This window comes from Pelodiscus sinensis, chromosome 1, assembly GCF_052426305.1.
Source record: "Pelodiscus sinensis isolate ZL-2025 chromosome 1, ASM5242630v1, whole genome shotgun sequence".
In the NCBI taxonomy this organism is placed as follows: Eukaryota; Metazoa; Chordata; order Testudines; family Trionychidae; genus Pelodiscus; species Pelodiscus sinensis.
In genome coordinates, this window is record NC_143052.1 from 346,170,772 (window position 1) to 346,193,875 (window position 23,104).

General features: G+C 43.6%; 1 protein-coding gene across 5 annotated transcripts in view; it reads right to left on the reverse strand.

Moving 5' to 3' along the window:
* The window catches only part of SLCO2B1 (solute carrier organic anion transporter family member 2B1), a 171,784-nt gene that overhangs the window by 43,349 nt on the left and 105,331 nt on the right, over positions 1 to 23,104 (reverse strand). For all 5 annotated transcript variants that reach the window (XM_025186940.3, XM_075919608.2, XM_006127506.5 and 2 more), the window contains one exon: positions 11,934 to 12,042. In XM_025186940.3, coding sequence (XP_025042725.2) covers positions 11,934 to 12,042 — 109 coding nt within the window. The remainder of the gene's footprint in view (positions 1 to 11,933; positions 12,043 to 23,104) is intronic.

Genomic DNA, 23,104 nt, shown 5'->3' on the forward strand with positions numbered 1-23,104 from the left:
GTCAGAGTTAAGGTTCTTAAAGCATGCCTACTGTGTCTTCTTACATGTGTGGATTGCAATAAGGTCTTTCGTTATGTGACCATCCTGGATGTAAATTAAAATAAAAATACTTTGCATTTTTGTAGTTTTTTTTGCACAAAGATAACCAAGTGCATTACAAAAGGTGGTGAAGTATCATTATCCTTTCTGAGTGGCTCTAGACTCTGGCCCAGGGAGGTTAAAGGCAAGGCTGTGCCATTTCTGTGCAGCACTGCATTGAGGTGAAGCTTCCTTCCTGAGCTTCCTGCTTTAGAGTTGGGTGTGTACGTTTGGACATGGAACTACTAGGATGGTGCAGCTTTCATGCTCCCAGGGTGTGCATGGCCTGTTTCATGGAGTGGGGAGGCAAAAATCTGATCTCCCCCCCTTTTTGAATGGTTTGTGCCCATATGGAATGCAAATGTAATGTTGACAGGAGGAACCAAACCTGGGACTCTGGAGTTTAGTGCATGAGTCTCTACTTCTTGAACTAAAAACCAGCTGGCTCTCAGCTAAGGCTGTGGAGTAAACTCATTCTTTCTCTCTGTAAGTGCACTAAGTGCCACTAGATGGGACAGTGAATCCTACCTAGCAAGTGTGTGGATTACACAAGGACTGTGCTGAGTACAGGAAAGGGAACCCACGCAGGTGCCAATCACAGTCTTATCCATGGCTTGCCCATGGTCTCACAGTGAGACCATAAGAGAAAATCACCTAGCAGTCTGGACTCCCAGAACCCTCACCATTAGCTATATGGTGTATGGATGATTTATTACTTATCTAGCACATTAGATTTACCTGGTGCCTAATGACTCAAAGGAATGGTCAAGGGCCAGTTCATGATCTCAACTGAACCACTGCAAATGCAGCATTTCGCTGGCTTCAGTGAACTTACTGTGAACTTATACTGCTGTTAGTGAGATCACGGTGGGAATTGGTGATATCTTCCCTTACCATCTAGGGGCCTTCCCTTGCAATCTGAGGTTCTTATTTAATTCCTACTGAGTTCTGGAAGTTGTTTTTCAGACTGAGCAAGAACCCCATATCCCACCCATGCCTCTACCAGCCAGTATAAACAGTAAAATTCCTTGCTACTTTTGGTTTATCTTTGTGTCAACTAAATAAAACACAGAGTTAAAGATCTCTTCCAGACAAATAATAAATGGCTTCCCAAGATGTGAACTCTAATTCCTTCTATTGATTTCAACATGATCATATTCAAGCCCATTTGCAGGGAGGGTGCAAAGTGCGCGAAAGCACCCCTGGTGGTCCCTCAATTAAGCATGCTCTGGCCAGCTGGGGGAAGGCAGGAGCGGCTTCTCCCTCCCCCGTGCTCTGGCTAGTGGGGGAAGGCTAGGGTTGATTCCCCTGATTCTTGGGGGGCCATGGAAGTTGCATTTCCACCCTTGAGGTCCATGTTTATAAAAAAGCACACACACACACCGAAATTCCTGTGTACAGGCCTGATATTAATGTGTGGGCTAACAACAACTGGAAAACAGCTGTGAATTCTGGAAGTCTGAGCAGCTTCTGAATGATAGGAAAATGCTTAGCACCTTTTGCAAAACAAAGGCAATCTTTGATCTAACATCCTGCATCAGTTGGTGTCTGGGAGCTAAATCTGTTTCCTAGAAAAGCTAACTCACCATGGCTACGTCTACACTGGCCCCATAAAACGGAATAGTCATGCAAAGCAGGTAAGTCAGAATAGGGAAATCCGCGGGGGATTTAAATATCCCCCGCGGTTTTAAATAAACATGTCCGCCGCTTTTTTTCCGGCTTGGGGAAAAGCCGGAAAAGAGCGTCTAGACTGGCGCGATCCTCCGGTATAAAGCCCTTTACCTGAGGATCTCTTATTCCTACTTGAAAGGAATATTTGATATTTAAATATTTTGATATTTAAATCCCCCGCAGATTTCCCTATTCTGACTTACCTGCTTTGCATGACTATTCCGTTTCATGGGGCCAGTGTAGACGTAGCCCATGACATCACAAAATGCAAAATGTTAGCTGTAGCGGACCTTCTACCTGATCCCACTCTATAATCTTAACTCTACCTCCTAAAGCTGGTAATGGCCACTAGGAATCAATTTTAAGCATGCGTCAGTATGGGCTGCTCCTCAATAAGCAGAGATGATGACTATGCCACTTTCTGGGTTGTGACCCATCATTTGCAAGCTTTTATTTACACCCCTAACTCATTGTAGGGATTTCCCCCCTAAAAGCTCTGCTCTAGTTCAAATAAGAATACATTCAGGAAAAGTCTTGTGGCCTATGTTATACAGGAAAGCAGAATTAGCTCTGGGACCCTCCCATATAAAGCATCCCATTAAACAGCCCCTTAGCCCAAGCGCCGTGAGCCCAAGTAAGCTGTGTTGGCCCACCATGGGTTTTAAATGGCAGTGCAGATGTAACCTCTCCCTCAATATTGGGAAGACCAAAGTGTTCTATCAACCTGCTTCAGGCCTGGCACATGACTCACCACAAATCGCCATTGAGGGTCAGACTTTGGAGATAGTTGAGCACTTTTGCTACCTCAGTAGCCAACTTTCTCAAAATGACAACACTGACAGTGAGGCCTAACACATGATCCGGTGTGCCAGTGCTTCCTTTAGGATGGCTCTAACATGTTTTCATAGACTGTGGCCTATGGCAGGCCACCAAGATCCAGGTCTACAAGACATTTCCTGCCATACTCCTTTATAGATGTGAAACCTGGGGGTATATCTAGACTACATGGCTCTGTCGATGGAGCCATGTAGTCTAGACATACCCTGGGTGATCTATTGATAGTGCCTCAGGAGTGTGGAAAGGTACCACTAACAATGGCTCCAAAAGATCCTTAATGTCAAGTGGCAAATTTGCAGCATTAACAGCAGCATCCTCAATGAAGCTAATGTCTCTGGCACTGAAGCAATGATCCTCATGCACCAACTCTGCAGGGCGGCTGAACATTGAATGCAGATACCAGAATCTCACCTCTGCTCTGAGCTCACCCATGGTCAGAGATTCCATAGTGGTCAGTGGAAATGCTACTAAGACCCACTGAAAGCATCTCTGAAGAAAACTGATGTGGACATCACAATCTGGAAAGAGCAAGCCACTAACTGACCCCAATGGTGCCATGTCCTCTATCAGGCAGTGGCCCATTTTAAGGAGAAGCGCTTTGCCCTCACAGCTGAAAAGAGAGAGAGAAGGAAGGAAAAAATAAACAACTTTCTCCCAGCAGGCAGCTGGCCTGCCACAAAATGTCTGTACCTACGTCAGGCCGGCTTGTGGTTCCATGATTGGACTCCTGAGTCACCTCATATGTAAATCTGTTGTAGCGATCATCCTCGTATTGAGGGATTGCCAAAGAATGATGAATGAGACATACCCGAAGTTTGACTAATGTTTGCCTTAATGAAGACAAGGTGTAGTAGTTTCTCCTACAGCACTTGTTCTCTGTTTCTACTATGCACAGTATTATCTGGAAGGTTAGAGTGCTATGGTATCTGTCAGGCGCAGGTTAGGGTGACTCTCAAGGAGGCCAGAGTTAAGGTGGTGGGCTGGGGATGCTGTGTACCCCTTCCTATTTCCTGATCTCTATAGGGGTGTGTCTAGACTACAGAGTTTTGTCGACAAAAGTGGACTTTTGTCAACAAAACTATACCTGCGTCCACACTACCGCTGAGTTCTGTCGACATAACGTCGACAGAACTCAGCAGTTTTGGCGACGTATGTAAACCTCATTTTACGAAGAATAACACCTTCTGTCGACAGAGTTTCTGTCGACAGAAGGTGTTATTGAATGGAAACTGTCCTTTGCGTCCAGACTACCATGTCGACAAAAGCAGCTTGCTTTGTCGACAGAACTCAATGTAGTCTGGACGCGCTTTGTCGACAGAAATTTTGTCGACAGTATCTGTCGACAAAACTTCTGTCGACAGAAGCCTGTAGTCTAGACGTACCCTAGATGTTTAGAGTTGGAAATGACCTAATAGGAGCTAAACCCTGCCTCCTGGAGGCTGTGCCTATGAAAGCTCATGATCCCATCTACATGTTTTATTAGTCTTTAAAGTGCTACCAGACTACTTGTTGTTTTCTAAGTTTTTCCTGCTTCCTGGAGTCAGACATGTAATTCCATGCTTACAATAGAAGTACTATCTGAAAGGATGCATCCCAGTGTCATCCAGAACATTTGTGCACCAAGACTGCTCCCTGTAGTACTCTGGTGGGAGTCAGTCCAGAGTTGGTAACATCTCTAGGGTAACAAATCCCATTATTTCAAAATGCCTCCAGTGCCTTGGCTGCATTCTTCACCAACTACCACTTCTTCCTGTTATTGCAAGTTATTACTCATTGAACTGCTTTAGCCACACTTCTTCCCACTCTTAAAATTCACTCCACAGATGCTTGTCGACAGTAATCTTCTCCCATTGGGTCTGATCCTGGAAGCATAACAGCACCTACAGCTCCCAGGGACTTATGGAGGAGCGGAGAGAGCTCAGCACTATGCAGGATCCAGTTTTGGAGGAGGAGTCCAATGCTGCTCTCACTGAAGTCAATGACCAAAATCCCATTGACTTCAATTGTATAAGATCACATGTTTTGGGACAAATTCTGCTCTCCCATACACCCACGTAACCTCATTGAAGTCAATAGAGTTGAATGCATGCAGGCTACAACACAATTTGTCATTTTCATTTTGTAGCTTTTAAAACTATGGAACAGTCCATCTGGATATTTCCTTCTGCTCCAGCTGAAGTATGCAATTTAAGGCCCAACTTGGCAAAGCAGGACAGCGCTTTCCACATGCACTTAACTGTTTGGCTGATTAGCAAACGACCGAAAACATGTCCTCACATCCTCTTGTGAACTGCTACATAAACCTGCCCACCACATGAATCTCCCCCACGCCTGACTCAGCTCCAAGTAGGCTTTTCTAAGCCGTCAGTTTTAAAAGAAATCTATTCCCATTCTGGTAAACCCAGCAGTGTGAAAGCTAACAGGCAGCAGAGTACTTTCCATTGGGAAATACACTGTGAAATATATATTTCCTTTCCAAAAGAAACATTTCTAATTACAACTGGCATCCATGAGTTCAGGCTGGGAAACGGTCATCTCTCAGCCCTGTCATTATGGGAGCCCAGTGCAAAAGCCTGTAAGCCTATTTGACAAGTGCTTTCATATCAATTATGAGCCAGATAGAGAGGTAATTCACTGAAGCCAATGAGTGCTTGCTTGAGTAAATGCTTAGTAAACACTGGGTCAGGATGGTCTCCAAATCTGGCCCATAAATAATACATAGCATTTACATCTAGAACACTGGATCTTTAACATGTTTATAGACTTTAGATTTATTAATATTTATTTGTGCAAACAGCAGCGAGGGAGAAGAATTGAATCCGGGGACCTGACTACGAGCAAAGGAATTAATTTAAAAAGGGAAAATTAGGGATTAATATAGGGAAAATCTTCTTGTGTCAAAAACGCAGTCAGGTATTCATGCTGCTACCCCTACTCACACTGAGCAGCACTGACATTTAGAGAGACGACTTTCCTTTGTGAGTACTTGTCAGCCTCTAGGCCTTTTTGGGCTGCGTGATAATAACAACACATGAGCTAATTCAGTGTAGGGAACAATCTTATAGTGGTTACGGGAAGAGTGAGTAGATGGCATAATAGGTCTTGTCCATCTCTAATTCCTATGATTCTCCAAGTTCCAGGTTCCCAGCCCTGTATTCAGATGACTTGCCATACACCTTCCATTCATATTGGTTTTATAGAGAGATGACATAATGTAACATTCAGTATTGAAAGAGTGAACACTAGGGCTGTCTATTACTCAGAGTCAATTCACTCAATTAACTCAACAAAATTAATCAGTTTGTTAAAACTAAAATAGCAATTGAAAAGTATTAAATATTTTGGATGTTTTTCTGCATTTTGAAATATATTGGTTTCAATCACAAAAGAGAATACAAAATGCACAGTATTCACTTTATATTATTTGTTTATTATAAATATTTACAGTGTTCTAGATGTAAATGCTATGTATTATTTATGGGCCAGATTTGGAGACCATCCTGACCCAGTGTTTACTAAGCATTTACTCAAGCAAATGATTTGTAAAATGATTAAAAAAATGTATTTTGCAATTTATAGATTGTACCGAAGTGCAATCTCTTTATTGTGAAAGTTCACCTTGCAAATGTAGATTCTTTTATTACATAACTACACTCAAAAATAAAACAATGTAAAACTATAGTCTAGACAGTCCACTCAGTGCTACTTCTTGTACTGCCAATCTCTCAAACAAGTTTGTTCACATTTAAAAGAAACATAGTTTCCTGCTACTTGTTTATAGTGTCACGTGAAAGTGAGAATAGGCATTCGCATGACACTGTTGTAGTCAATGGTGCAAGATATTTACATGCCAGATTCACTAACCATTTATGCTTCATGCTTCAACCACCATTCCAGAGGACAAGCAATCATGCTGATGACAGGTTCTCTCTGATAATGATCCAAATCAGTATGGACCAACACATGTTCATTGTCATAATCTGAGGCAGGTTCTACCAGCAGAAGACTGATTTTCTCTTTTGGTCGTTCAGGTTCTGTAGTTTCTGCATCAGAATATTGTTCTTTTAAGGTTTCTGAAAGTATGCCCCACACCTTGTCCCACTTAGATTTTTGAAAGCACTTCAGATTCTTAAATCCTCAGGTTGAGTGCTTTAGCTATTTTCAGAAATCTCACATTGGTACCCTCTTTGTGTGTTCTTAAAGCAACATGTGCTGGGTCATCATCTAAGATTGCTACAACATGAAATATGTTGCAGAATGTGAGTTAAAACAGAGAAGTCCCCCTCCAAGGAGTTCAGTCTCAAATATTTTTCATGCAGCATTATTTCCTGCAAAAGTAAACAAGCTTGTTTGAGCGATTAGCTGAATAAAAAAATAAGAAAGTAGACCATAGGCTCTAAAGTTCTACATTGTTTTGTTTTTGGGGGCCATTAATTTTTGTACATATAAATATAATTCTATATTTGCAAGTTTATCTTTCATGATAGAGAGATTGCACTACACTACTTGTATTGGGTGAACTGAAAACTACTACTCTTTTGTTTTTGTGTTTTTACAATGTAAATATTTGTAATCAGAAATAAATATAAAGTGAGCACTGTATACTTTGTATTCTGGGCTGTAATTGAAATAATTATATTTGAAAATGTTGAAAATACCCACAATATTTAAATAAATGTCATTCTAGTATTATTTAACAGCACAGTTAATTGTGATTAATGTTGTTTGTGTGATTTAATTGTGATTAATTTTTAATCACTTGACAGTCCTAGTAAACACTTTGTTTAAAGATTCTCTTTTTATAATAGTTAATGAAAAGAAGCCTGCAGCGTAGATGTAGTCCAAGGGTTTTGCTGAGACAGCAAAGGTGGAAGCTGTCCAATCTCTGTTCCTGCTTGGAGCATATGACTCAGTTTTCACAACTGTAAAGAGGGTACTAAGGACACAAGCCTTGTTCCAAACACGTGAGGCAAGTTGGCCAAAGGTGACAGAAGTTTTGCTGATTCCACCATCAAGTTCCCTGTCAAGGCTAAATGAACTGGTAAGAATTGAGCTAAGAAAGCAGAAGTGGTCCACAGTGTTCAGAGTTTCAGTACTGACATAAATTTTAGCGGAATGTTGCTTCTTGTGACATGTCCATTCTTTCCTTGAGATTGATTAGCACACCAAACTTCTATATTATGGCATCACAATGAGAAAACAGCAATGTAGAGTCAAAATTGGATTTTCCCCCTTCATTTCTCCATCAAATAAAGTTCACTCTGCCTCTGTTTCAGCAAGTATTAAAGTGTATTGATTCTTTGGCTGAGAGGCTCTCCAGATACTGTGTTTTTATAAGTGTCTCTGCACAAAAGACTATTAAAGCTAATAAAACAATAAAGTTTAGCATCAGAAAGATGAAGAAAATAAGGAAAATACAAGAAACTGTGGGCAAAATACTAATCTCAATTACATTGGGGTAAATGGGATGAGACCACTGACTTCACCGGAGTTATTCCAGATTTATATCGAATTCTGGTTTCACTGAAGTCAATGGGACTTTTGTTATATAATGTGACTAACCAATGTAAAGTAATAGTGATAGCAACATTTTATCTCTCTGTATATACTGTATACAAGCACTCCTACACATCCACATCTGCCTGCATGTAGTCTGCCTTCTTACTATCCCAGTGGACCTTGAGCCTAGAGAGATACCCGCTGCTGCTAGACATTCTGTACTGGAACAAAAGAACAATACCGTACAAAAAGCTGCAGGCAAACAATGCAGATAGCCATTGAATTCAGATAAAAGAGCATAAGGTGCTTATTTAGCCATGATCTAGTAATGTCAGATCTTTGTAACAGAATGCTGCTGTGATCGCTGCTTTTAGAAATTAGTGTTAAATGCGAATTGTACTTCAAGAACAGAGGGGGGCAAATTACAGTCCTGTGGGCCACATCCAGGATAGGATAGGAGATTAAAGGGCCCAGGGAAGTGGTCAGAAGGCAGGAAGTCAGTTGGTGTGAGGACCAGCCACACCTGTCTTTTTGGGGCGACACAGCCTTCTCCGACCTTCCCTACCCAGCCTCCATATACTTTCTGAACCCAAATTTGGTTCTCAGGCCAAGCTAGGCTACCCCTGCTCTAAAGCACTTTACCAATATTACAATTCAGTATTGATTGCCAGCCTCACAGCTCTGTAATGCCACATCCAGTGCAGTTTCTAGGAAGTGTGATTACATCTCAGTTATGCAGCACTAGCAATTTTACAGTTAGGGCTCTACCTGGAATATCTTAGACTAGCTTAGCCTCTCATCTCATGCCAGAGAGAATGTGGAGGCTAAACCAAGAACTGGAAACAAACAGAGATGGGAAGTTGTGAAATTTCAGGAGAAATACTCAGGGGATGGAATACATCCAAAGAAAAGGCAAATGTTGTAAAAATAATCGGGCAGAGGCTCTGTCTAGCTGCACATAGCTGGCCTTGGTAACTGTCTTATCTTACTAATATTTCCTCATCCTCCTTTTGCTTATTATGCTCATGAATTATGAGGACCTAATCCTGCAAAGTCTCACCTCCTTGTTCCCTGGGCTGGAGCTCTCTAGCTGCCAGAGCACCATGGCTGCTGCTGGCCCCCTGCTACTGCCCAACCGCTGGGGCCAGAACTCCTTCCTGTGCCGCCTGTGCCCCCTCCCCTAACACAGGGCTCCCGGCTAAGTCGACAGCCCCCGCCCCCTCCCGCCATGCTCCTGCCCCATGATCAGACCTCCCTGTAACTGGGCTCTGTGGTGCAAGAATATCTGTGATCCTGCTTGACCATGGTTGTTGCCGGACCAGAGAGTTAAGGGAGGTTAAGAATAAATAACAATAGTGATACATTCATGCTGAATAGACTCATAGACTTTAAGGTCAGAAGGGACCATTATGATCATCTAGTCTGACCCCCTGCACAGCGCAGGCCACAGAATCTCGCCCACCCCTCTTAGAATAATCCTCTCACCTATGTCTCAGATATTGAAGCCTTCAAATACTTTGAAGGCCCCAACATGCAGAGAGTCCTTCAGCTGTGATCTGTGCCCAATGCTACAGAGGAAGGCGAAAAACCTCCAGGGCCTCTGCCAATCTACCCTGGAGGAAAATTCCTTCCTGACCCCAAATATGGCGATCAGCTAAACCCTGAGCATGTGGGTAAGACTCACCAGCCAGACACCCAGAAAGTTCCCTATAATGAATGGTCAATTAGTTACCAAGATCATGTTATTTCATCCAACCATCCCCTTATCATAGAATCATAGAACTGGAAGAGACCTCAGAAGGTCGTCAAGTCCAGCCCTCCGCTCTAGGCAGGACCAATCCCATCTAAATCAACCCGGCCAGGGTTTTGTCAAGCCGAGACTTAAACACCTCTAGGGATGGAGACTCCACTACTTCCCTAGGTAACCCATTCCAATGCTTCACTACCCTCCTAGTAAAATAGTTTTTCCTAATATACAATCTGGACCTCTCCCACCACAACTTGAGACCATTGCTCCTTGTTCTGCCATCTGTCACTACTGAGAACAGCCTCTCTCCATCCTCTTTGGAACCTCCCTTCAGGAAGTTGAAGGCTGCTATCAAGTCCCCCCTTACTCTTCGCTTCTGCAGACTAAACAGACCCAAGTCCCTCAGCCTCTCCTCATAGGTCATATGCTCCAGACCCCTAATCATTTTGGTTGCCCTCCGCTGGACCCTCTCCAATGCGTCCGCATCCTCTCCAATGCGTCCGCATCCTTCACTTGCTCAGGTGTGTAAGAATTAACAGGACTCGGTCTTTGGCTTGTATGTTTTTTGAGCGAGTCCAGTACCATGAGGCCCTGCGATTGCTTGGTACACAGTGGTCCTGGTTGCAGCAATAATAATAAATAATCCCAGGGGTTGAAAAGGTGGATTTGTTCCCACCTCTAGCGAGCAGAAGAAATGTATTTGCATTTAAAGTCTGTTTGCAGCCAAACAGAAACACGAGCCTAAAAGCTGTGAATCCATTCCCTGACAAGGGCTTCCAGAGCTTAGTGTATGAGCTGTAGCAAGGTATTCCTTAATGATAATGTGAGAAGGGCAACAGATGATCAACTCCCCCCCCCAGCATTTGCTTGATTAATTAAGAACAGAGCTAACAAGTGAATAGTGTGACCAGAAATGACAATTTGCTCTCCCATGACTAGACCTGCACAGCATTGAGGATAATAAATGTCCTGCAAATCAAAGTGATGAGATTTAGGAAATCTGGAGGATGCAGACAGGAGGCCAACATCAGAGAGGCATTTTTTTGTAAGAGAGAGCCACATTTCGGATTATTTCCTTCAAAACCCCCTTGGAATGGACTCCAAGAATGAAAGTGGCTGACCCAGCACACACTGACCTTAGTTGTGTTCATACGATCACAATAGTCCATTAGCAAAATCTGATTTCTACACCAGCCAGCTGTGCTAGATGAAGATAATCTGGCACAGGCATTTCATACAGCAGAATTTTACCACTAGAAATCCTGTCTCCAAGCAGAGCCCATTTTGCTTGTTGCACTGGGAGGGGCCGACTGTTCCCAGCCTACACATTCTCATGGTCCTTCACATGCAGGTCCCTTTAGGGATTCTAGGAAGCAAGGGAGGTAACCCCTTCCATGGCGTGGTTTTTGCAATGACAGGGAGACAGAGCCATGTGGTGGAAGCTGAGTACTTTTGAGCAACAGCAGCAATGTGGCAGGAATCAACTCCCATACCAGGGTTGAGTTCCACTGACCTCCTCCCACTCCTCTGGGGCCTGTGCCAGGACACAGCAACTGCAGAGGCCTCCAGGCCATGACCTGGGACCCCAGGGGCATTTCCCACTTCCTCTGGTCCCTGCACTGGAATTCCAGCTGGCTTCCAGAATTCCCCCTGTGCCCAGGGCTAGGTCCAAGCTCCCACCCTCCCCCTGCTGGGCCCTGCATCAGGGGAGGGTGGCTAGATTTGAGGCTTGCTGATTTGCATGTAGTCCTGCCTAACAGTGCAATGTGGGACTGAGAGCCCACTGTGACAAAGTGCTGAGCTATCAGCAGAAATAGGGTGTTTAAGTTAATACAGGGGAGGCATGAGATATTTTGTTTGGTCCGCTAGTAAATGTTCTGCATTGTCCAATGAATAAGAGATCTACAGAGCAAACGTTAGCACATTGAATCCTTATGTGCTAAAGCTGCATCTAAGAGTTAAGCTGTTACACGGAGCAAGTAATAGCCCCTTTTTATCCTGGGGGATGCATATTAGCACAAAGGTCCTCATTGCCAGGAGCCGATATATATTTGAGTAAGCAGAGGAGTCACTTTCCAAGGAAGGGGAAACACAAACTTACTTTTAATGAAGCTGGTTAAGGAGAGACTTCGCATTATTTCTGATTTGGATTTAAGCTCGTTCAGTAGGTCTTTGCTCTTCTTAACTTCACTCTCACTGCCTTTCACCACCTGAGAAAAGAAAAAGACTGTCAGTTTGGGACATGGTTTTAGTGAACTTGCTCCCTCACAGCTGAATCCCAGCTGTGTTATTTAAAGAAATGAAAACACATTCTTTCCAATTTGTGGCTGGCATTCTATCCACCGAGGGCCAGAGAGGATGACCCACATTTCAGTTGAGAAGGCTCTCAAACAGTTTACAAGTTATGTAAGAATCTTTTCAACCACTAGGGAGAAAGGCAGCCACTTCTGGGAGGGTATGTGACAGCTTTTTAACAGTAATATTTACAGAAGTTAAGTGAAGAATAGTGAATCCAGTTGAAACTTCAAGAGGAATTTAGGAAGGCAAAATGCAATTCCCTAGCTTTAAGCTTGACCAGGGTACCAAGAATGAGCCCCTAACCATGTGTAAAATGTCTAGAGGTACTAAATGAGCACAAAAGTTCAGGACACCTTGGTTTTACATCTCATGATTCCTCAATAATCAGAACACGATGCTCACAGGATCACCTACGCCCTTTCCTGCTTAGCTTGTAAGAGCTCAGAAAATCACAAGCTCAGATGCCATGGCTGCAGGCTCCCACATGTTAATAGGGATTAATCAGAGGTTTTCAGGAAAGGGGTAATAACCGAATTTCCCTTCCTCACTTTAATTTGTCAAATGGTCATGAATAACACCTTATAAATAACAAATGGGGTGATTGGCTATGTATGGTACAATATGTGCTAGGCTTCTATTAATATTGAAATCCACAAAAAGTAGCCATAGAGATGCCCAACAGAAATAGACTCATTCACCCTGATACACCTACAGAAGAAAGTGGAAAGTGAAAGTGAAAGTGATCATGAAATCACAGAGTTCATGATTCTAAGGAACGGAAGAAGAGAGAACAGCAAAATAGAGACAATGGATTTCAGGAAAGCGGATTTTTGTAAGCTCAGAGAGCTGGTAGGTAAGGTCCCATGGGAAGCAAGGCTAAGGGAAAAAACAACTGAAGAAAGTTGGCAGTTTTTCAAAGGGACATTATTAAGGGCCCAAAAGCAAGCTATTTTGCTGCATAGGAAAGATAGAAAGGACAGTAAAAGACTGCCTTGGCTTAACCAGGAGATCTTGCATGATCTCAAAATAAAAAAGGAGTAATATAAAAAGTGGAAACTAGGACAAATTACAAAGGATGAATATAAGCAAACAATACAGGTATGCAGGGGCAAGATTAGAAAGGCAAAGGCACAAAAGGAGCTCAAACTAGCTACGGACATAAAGGAAAACAAGAAGACATTCTATAAATCTACTAGAAGCAAGAGGAAGACCAAGGACAGGGTAGGCCCACTGCTCAGTGAGGATGGAGAAACAGTAACAGACCAAACATTTCAGAACGAGATGGGGAGAGCTTTAAGTTACTACAGAGAATTCTGTCCCAAGTATCTACCTAGTTTCCCAGAAACTCAGGGGTGGGCAATAAAACATTGGCACATCCCCAGTGTCAACCCCTAACGTGTCTTCAGTCTCTCCACTGGCTGTTCTAGTGTGATGAAACAGTATAGTGGATCCCTCGTCAGATCTTCAGCATAAGGTCCTTTCCCTTCCTGGTCAACTTTTTCCCATCTCTGTTCTTCATAAAGCTGCTGCCTGTTGTGCTGGAAAGCCAAGCCTGAAGCAGGCTTCTTGAACTGTCCCCACTTCATTTGCCCCTCCAAACCCAACTCCCACATGTGAAGAGTACAGGTTTCTGATTCAGTGTGATCTGGATCACTTGGTAAGCTGGATACATGCAAACTGTATTTTAATATGACTAAAGGTACATTCAAACATCTAAGAACAAAGAATGTAGGCCAAGCTTACAGGATGGGGGACTCTGTCCTGGGAAGCAGTGACGCCAAAAGACTTTGGAATTGTAATAGATAATCAGCTGAAGATGAGTGCTCAGTGTAATGCTGTGGCCAAAAGAGCAAATGTGATCCTGCGACACATAAACAGGAATCCCAAGCAGTATAGGGAATATTTTATTTTAGTGGCACTGGTGCAACTGTGAACATGGTGCCCAATTCAAGAAGGCTGTTGATAGACTGGAAACACTCAGAGCAGATGCATGAGAAAAATTAAAAGGTGAAAAAACATGCCTTGTAGTGACAAAATCACATTTAAGAAAGAGAAAGTTAAAGATCTACAGGGGGGCAAATGGTTAATAATGGGCCGTTCAGTCTAGCAGAGAAAGGTATAACACAACCCAATGGCTGGAAGTTGAAACTTGATGAATTCAGACTGGAAATAAGGCAGTTTTTTAAATGGTGAGAGTAATTAACCATTGGAACATGCAAACCAGCCAATGGAAGCTTCAGGAAGTAGTATCCCAGTCCACATCACTTCCCACAGCTCCCATTGACTGGAAACAGCAATCTGCTGCCAGTAGGAGCAGTAAGCACTTGTACCTATAGAGGTGCAGGTAAATAAAAGGCGGCAGTCCACCAGGGGCTAACCTTAGTGAACTGCCTCTGTCTTACTGCCTGCCATTGGACTAGAAGATCTCTGTTACCTCGTCTCGTCCTGGAATCTATGAATTCATGAACATCACCCTCTAGAACCCCATCTCCCCCATTGTCTCCCGTACTGGAAAGCATGCCTCCTTCCTCAGAAGGCTCCCTCTGTCCTGTGGAGATGCACTGAGGGAGGCAGCACTGGAAAGTAGCAGGAGCCAGCAGAACTGAGGTGCTCTGCCAGTAGATCTAGGCAGAACTAGCCTGACAATGTGGATTTTTGGATTTAAGGAGAGATGTTGTATGCAGTGTCCCGATAAGTTTAAAGCTGTAAGTGTACTTCACCTTGCTTTCCCCAAACAATGTTCCCAAAAATGTGAGATTCCTCTTGCAAAATTCCTGAAAATTAATGTTTTCTGGGAATACTCCCCAAGGAAAACGAATCCTCACCCCACTCAATTACTCACACTTCCTTCAAAGAGCTGTTTCCCATGACTGTTGTTAAAAAAACAACAAACACCACTTATCATCTGCTTTAGGCTGATTGATTTAGGTGGTAGAAGTTAAAATGTATTTCTCACAGCACCTCCAGGAGAGCTAACAATAATGAGCCCTCCAAACTAACTGTGGCTGACTTTTCACATTCCCAAGCACCTTCTAAACCAGGGCCCGGGTGCAATCTCAGTGACCTCAGTGTAATTCTAGAATACGTGGAACTGCATTGATGTCACACCGAATGCAGCTTTATAAAATGCTGTGACAATGAAGGAAAGGGCAGGCATCTGTGGGGGAAATAAAATCAGGCACTTGGAGTCGAATTTGGTGAGGCCACCAGAGTCAACATCATTTTTTTGCAAAAAGTCCTCTGGGATCTTTAATGAGCACAAGTAGTGGCACTTACATTAGCACAGTACTCTAGAGCCACAGTGTTTGACAGGGGGTTAGATGAGATGAACTTTGTGGTCCCTTCTAGCCCCAGGTGAGCTGATAGATTTGCTGGGCCCCTAGGCAAGGTGGGGTGGGGCCCGGCTCTGTGCTCTTGGAAAGGGCGGGACCTAAGGTGGAAGAGAAGCCAGGCCTCAGCACTGCCCAGACCGTGCCCCTCCCCTGCACCATCTGTAGCATGGTGCCCCAGGCTCTGCAGCATGCTGTGCAGGGCTCTGGCAGCAATTTAAAGGGCCCAGGACTCCAGCTGCTGCTGCACAGTAGCAGTGGCAGCAGCCAGGAGCCCTGAGCCCCTTTGAATCACCAGGCCCTGAGGGAATTGCCCCCTTTGTCACCCACTGTCGGCGGGCCTGTCTAAGCCTACGGTTCTACGATTCTATGGTTCTACCAGTCAGTGAGTTACTCAGAGGGAACATCACCATCTACTGAACCACCCCCACCACTTCCTGAGTATCAGCGCGATCCACCAGGAAGTCTCAGGGAGCCTCTATCAGGCTGGACATCCTTTATATTAAGCAAACGGAGAGGCTCATGCTGTGCCACTTTGTGATGCTACGTAAGTGGAGTGTTGTAGATATGCTGACCCTTTGGTACCTTCCTTAGGGCTCTGCAGACATGGTGCATTCAGCTTGGAGTTATGCCCCTAGGGACAGACCCCACCAAGCCAAACAGTGATGTGGGGACTTGTGGTCAAACCTTGGAAGGTATTTTCTGATTCTTATTTGGAGGGGAGAGGCTACCTGAGTTGATAATAGCTGGGGGAAAGCCCCAGGTTTCCTATATATGTTTGAGTTAATGAGGTGTAACTGAGTCTAGCTAGGTTCATGTCTCAACCTGTATTTCTGTGGCATTTTACCTGCAGGGAGAGCTCCCACAGGCTTGCAAGCCTGATTTTACTTGGGATTCACCAGAAAAAATTACATATAAATAACCAGATGCAAGAAAGGGATTTTCTCTGCTTAACCTGCAGAGCTGCTTTTCTGCCGTGCAGAACACAGCCCTTGGGACTTAGTGAAACACAAGGCAACAGGCACTATTTTAATATTAAATAAATAAGGGATAAAAAACCATCAGGCCACAAAAATCAATTCTGAATTAATTTCCTCATTTAATGAGTAGACCAAGCTCCCAACAAACAGCTCATTATACCTGCTACATCAGTAATTTTGTATTTTATTTTTGTGTGTGCCTTATTAAAGCAACCAAACTGCAGGGGACTCATTTATATTAAACTGACTGATTATTTTTAGTAATTGGTTGCTTCTCTTTTTAAAACTTTGTGCTGAAAATCTTAACACAGAGACAAATGCCTCCCTGTTGCCCTCCTGTTCCGTAGTCACTCACCCATGAGTGCCAAAAAAGCCCCACCCTGTTCATTTTGCTTCCAGGTGCTCCTCAAATAATACAGAGCATTTCTAATACCATCAGCAAGTGCTTTACAAACATGAATGAAAGAATCCTCACAACATGCCAAACCCAGGAGGTAGGCCAGTGTTGTCATCAGTATTTTGTATATATGGGTAAACGAAGGCACAAAGCTTGAGTGAGTTACCCAAGGTTTGACAGAAGCCAATGAGGAAGCAGGGAATAGAATGCGGTATTTCTGATTGCTGGTCATGCACTTTACCCACATAACCCTTCCCTCTTACTGGAAAGCTCAATTTAGATGTGGTTTTAGAACAGCCTCTCAAGAATTTTGCCTCAGTGTTTTCCTTTTTGCTGTTCATGTTTATTGGAAGTACAAAAAATGGGCAGGATAAATAGCTGCATAACAGTTAAAGAGCCTTAAAGGCTACTTATCCACATGCCAATCTGCTTCAAGCAAAATAGTTAAGATGCTACTCTTCACCCCACTTCCTGAGCACTACTGCAAAATAATGGTGCTGGTGCAGAACAGGGGTCACACGTGTCTCCTCCAGCATGATCCCCATTTGGCACTCAGTAAAGGCTATTCAGGTTCCTCAGAATGGACAAGGCAGCATCTGGGTGAAGCTGGGATTTACTCAGACTCTGGTCTGCTGAATACCCTGGACTCCTGTTGGTATCCTCAGTGGCTCCTGCACTCTTTGCACTGAGGCCAGGAGGAGTTGCGGGGCTAGGAGTCACTCAGCACATTGTGGGTTCAAGCAACTCAACCTGCAACCCGGTTCCGTGACAACAGACTGCTGCACCTGCATCGCAGCCCCCTAGATGTCAGTGGGACACCACATGGGCTCAGCAGTTGGATATCATAGGGTCAGGGCTCTATATCCAGATTTCTTTAAGTAAATAAAATAAACCTTCCCAGACATTGCCATTTGCTAGTCTTGGCAGTCAGGAGAAGGCCAATCAGACACCTATATAGGGGAATAATCATAATAAGTAATAGAAGCTCCCACTGACCTTATCTGAAGCTGGGAGCAACACTAGCTCTTAAGCTTTAGGGCAAGTGTAACCCTTCTTTAACCCATACTGCAGCGCTTTGCTGCAAGTTCCATCTAATCTACTAGTCACATGCCCAGTCACTTGTGTTACTTCTGTTGATTTTATCCCTACTGCAACATTGACAAGGAGCCTCACTGTGATGTTTCGAATGCAGCCTTGTGCATTGTAACAGAGTCAGGGCACCTCACAGAGGAAATGTGAGGCTGATGGAACACGGCAGAGCATGTGAGAGCCATCACTAGGAAGGGATGTTGCCAGGCATCACTAGGAAGGGATGTTGACAAGCATCACTAGGAAGGGATGTTGCCAAGCATCACTAGGAAGGGATGTTGCCAGGCATCACTAGGAAGGGATGTTGCCAGGCGTCACTAGGAAGGGATGTTGCCAGGCACTGCTGATGGAATGCCACATGGCAAAAGAGGAAATGTCACAATTTTGAGCCGAGAGGGTCCAAGATGCTTCCTCAAAGGGTGTTGTTCTCTACCTGTGCTCGAGTTTGGTGTCAAAAAGTGTGTGTGTGGAGAAGGCTCCTGTGTGAATTTAGTGCTGAAGGAAGGTTCAGAATTGATATTCCTGGTGATTCTATTTATCCACCAAACACAAACACCAGCTCAATCCCAATGTGAGCTTCCTACCTCCTGTACTAGCGTAAGACCAGCAAAGTGCTGTGGAGTGAGGTCAACTTCTGTGTTCTATTTAGTCTGGGCTTGTCTGTCCAGACTTGCCCACAAAGGGGCCAATTAGAACCAAACCTGATGGACACCTGTCCACTGAGAAGTGGGTGGAAGATCCAGCAAATGCATTTTTAATAGGCCACGAAAAAGCCACTCTAATGTACTGTAATACTTTTTGGTCACTACTGCCCAAGTTGGATCTCAATTTATTATCCAGACTTCCGATCCTCTGGCTCTGAAACACCCTCGAAAACATATGTCTTGAGTTGCATTAGTTACAGGCCTGCTGACAGAGAGTGGAGGGCCGGGGGCTCCAGAGTACGCTGCTGCTACTGTTGCAGGCTGTCCGCTAAAGTCCTGGACCCTTTAAATCTTCAGCACACTCCAGGTGGTGCTAAGGCTGGTTGTAGGGAAAGGTTGTGGCATGGTCCAGGTGGTGATAAGGCCTGGCTGCCCCCCCAGCCCTACCCCTTCCACCTGAGACCTCCACCCTTCCTGGAGAGCAGAGACAGTCCTCCCCCCTTGCCTAGGGGCCCGTCAAGTCTGTCGGCCCCTCTGATCAGTTAGCAAAGCTGAAAACAAAGCATTTTATTTTCTTTTCTGTCTGTTCTATCTCACAGAAGATTAAGTTGCCTCTTTCATCTTCCAGTGGGCACTGAGCGTGCAGATGCTGTGCAACAGCTGCTACCAAACCCATCTCTGAACACAACGGTCTGCAGAGCTGAACTGCATATAAAATAAATGTACTGGATATTCCAAGCCAGACAGATTGTGTATTACAATGCAAATTCAGCAATGCCCTGCTAAAATTCTGGGTTCCCTTCAACTACTGTATTGTGACACAATGGAATATCTTAAAAGCACAAGTTAGTATATTCACATTTGTTTTCCATTCCTTCTCAAGTTCCTTGCCATTAAGGGGAAGCACCAAATATTTGGGGGTGCCAAGGGCCCAATCCCACAGGGTGCTGAGCAATTCCTATCATATGCTTGGCACCTATTGGCTCTCAATGAGCATTCATGAACTTCAACCTAGCACTTTGCAAGAGGTGTTCAAGCCCTTAAAGAGCAATTATTTTTAAAGGGCTTATTTATGAAATGGTTTGTAAGTCAATGAACACAAACAATCAATAAAGGAAAAGACTGAAGAAAACAGGCTAATTCAGCACTGGCTTAATGAAAGTGACATTTGATTCCTTTATGGTATCAAGTTTTACAAGTTTGTGGTGTACTTCTAACATGTCATTTCTTCCTCATCTGGAATTATTTCATGTAGTTTCAAATATCATAGAATTAAATATAAATTAACAGGTGGTTGTAGGCTAGATATTCCTTGTACGTGAGCCATGACGAATGGGGACCCTTTACTTACCATTCCATGAGGTTTAACTGGTAATTCAAAGTAAGGGGTTTATTTCGGAATTGCCCTTCTCTGTCACGTGTAGAAGCGGGCAGTTCTTCTGGGCTAGTCAATTTCCAAAATGGCGACCACCCGGGAACATGCTAATGAAGCACGTCATATTTAAATCCCACGCTTCATTTGCAATTTTGGTCACCCTCATTAGCCTCCCTAGTTCGAACTAGGGGGCTAGTGTAGACACACCCATAGAGATATATAAGATGTCGCAATTGGTTTTTTTCATCTGTAGAAATGTTGGGCTAAATTATGCTACTTCTTGTGGGTTTACTAGGGGAAGAAGGAGTGGGGGGAGCCCTTTCCCTCCCTAACTCTTCTGGGAGAGGGTCAGTCACCATCTGGAAAACAGCTAATGTTGTTGGCCGTTCTGCTGTCCCTAAAATCAGCAGAATGTTCAGTCTGCCTAGCTCAGTGTTTCTTAAACTGTGTTCCACGGTACACTGGTGTGCCATGAGGCAGTCGGAGGTGTACCACAGAGAACAGAGTTCAAAATGGCCACCCTTAAAGGGGCAGATGACCTTTGTTTTTTCTCAACAACTTCCCACAACCCTTTTTTTGTGCGCTCAATAACTTTATCCCGACCTTTTTTTTTCTCTCTCAATAAAAAATCCTTGGTGTTTTCATAAAAAAATTATTGTTTGGTGTTCCTTGGTCTTAAAAAGTTTAAGAAACACTGGCCTAGCTATTCATCTCCTCCCTTGGTGTGAGTAACAGACATGCTTCCTGCTCATTTATTATATTGGATACAAACAACTGGAACAGGACCTGAACCTGAAATCCCTCCTCAACCTGAGCAGTGGTCCCTGAATTGAAGCACAGTATCAGAGGGGCATGGTGTTTCTGTCCATGCTGTGGATATGCCGAGGACATGTCAGTGTCTTGATGTATTACACTATTTTGGGCCCATTACCTGGTTTCTTTTATAATTACTTTACTCCCATTTTTTAAAGCAATAAGGGTCGATTGGCTTTCTTTGATCGGGCTGTGGATCCTAAACCATTCACTGATGCTAAATTTGCTTAAAAGGAAACTGAAAGTGCTCTGATGACTGAGTGGAGGAGGACAGATTTCAGATGGTGAACAGGCTACTAGACAGCCATCCCAGATGGCTTCCCTCAGCTCCTAATTGGGATGTATCCTAGTTCTTTCCATTCAGAATAGCTGCACTATTGGATGGCTTTTGCTTCCTTTGCTTCTCCTCTGCTACTGCTCATCCTCTTTCATCTCTCTGCCAGTAACATTTCCTCCTCCCTTCCTATGTTATGGGAGCTTTCATGAGAGGGGGAAATTCAAATGGAGCCTGTAGCAAACTAGGGAGCATTGTTTGAGGCAAGGGCCCAGCTTTCAGGACTTGAGGCCACCATTTTCAGAAGAGGACATTAATTTTTGTGTGTCTAAGAAGGGGTGCCAATGGAAAGATTTTTAGACATGCTGAGCACCCATATAGATATCACTGGCTTTAACTGGAATTAGCACCAAAACACGGGCCCCTGTCTGCCCTGACTTTCCCTGAAGGTAGAATAATATGTTCTTGTCTCACAGGGTGTAGAAGGCTCTGAGGATAGGAATGACATGAAAGGTTTATTTTCAGAGACCTAACTTACACTTGTATATTTGTTGTTTATGAAGCTATTTAGTCAGACCCATGGTAACAGACACTAATCTATATACAAAGTCATTCAATCTAAACTTTGATCTCTTTTATAGTGGTGTAAATCAGGAGCAGCTCCACTGAGGGCCACAGAGTTACTCCAGTGTAAAACCAGTGTGAGTCCACAGTCAGGCCTCATTTACGGTATGTCTATTTAATCTTTGTTCCAGTTAGTCAAGATTTTTATTGGCAATAATCACATTATAGGATTTGAATTGATCTTTTTTGTTGGTATTTTATGTGACTATTACTAATGTTCATACTTTGTTCTCTTTGTGGAAGACGCACTGGGAAATTTTGGTAAATAAAATAATGCTCTGTGATCTCTGGATGACAGGTGCTATCCTAGAGCAAGGAACTCTTTGGAAGAGGAGTTATTGCTTGTGGAATGAGGTTACAGAAGTCAGAATAAGCTGCCCATTATTTTGATATTATTTCAAAATAACAGACTTGCTGTGTAGATACTCACATTGTTATTTCGAAATAATGCTAGTTATTCTGAAATAACGGTGCAGTGTAGACGCACCCACAGTGTGCACTAACTTTGCATGGGGTCATTGACTATGCCGGCCTATGACAATGCAGAACTTGACACTTATTTTAACTGGATATAAAAGGTTCATCATTTTAGGGAAGCTTATGGAGGAATTAATGCTTTGACGTCTTCCAGCCATGGAAGAGCCTAATAGAATAAGGTCAGAGCAAAATTTTGGATGGGAACACCCCTGAACACTGGAGAAGCTTGGACCGCATTTCTGGGGCCCCAAGGGTTGGTTTGCATTATGGCACACGTGTTTCAAACCTGCTCATCCTGTACTTGCTATTTTACAAACCATCAACCCTGCTATACCAGGGGGCTGTGTCTAGACTGGCAAGTTTTTCCACAAAATCATCTGCTTTTGTGGAAAAACTTGCCAGCTGTCTACACTGGCCGCTTGAATTTCCGCAAAAGCACTGACGATCTCATGAAAGATTGTCAGTGCTTTTGCGGAAATACTATGCTACTCCCATTCGGGCAAAAGTCTTTTTCCGAAAAACTTTTCCGCAAAAGGGCCAGTGTAGACAGCAGAGATTTGTTTTCCGCAAAAAAGCCCCGATCGCCATTTTCGCAATTTTCGGGGCTTTTTTGTGGAAAAGCGCGTCTAGCTTGGCCACGGACGCTTTTCCGCAAAAAGTGCTTTTGAGGAAAAGCATCCTGCTAATCTAGATGCGCTTTTCTGAAAATGCTTTTAACGGAAAACTTTTCCATTAAAAGCATTTCCGGAAAATCATGCCAGTGTAGACGTAGCCGGGGAGTTTAAACATTTCCAGAGTAAGAGTGATGACTTCTGAGGTAGCTTTGTGTTTTTAAAGCCCTACTTCTCCCAACTCACTGAGAAAGAAGAATTGCTCTTCCTTTTATTAAAACTAGCAGTGTTATGCTATTACAGGAATACTAATTTGCTGGCAGGGCAAGCATGTAGAAATGCTGGTTTTATTACAATTTCT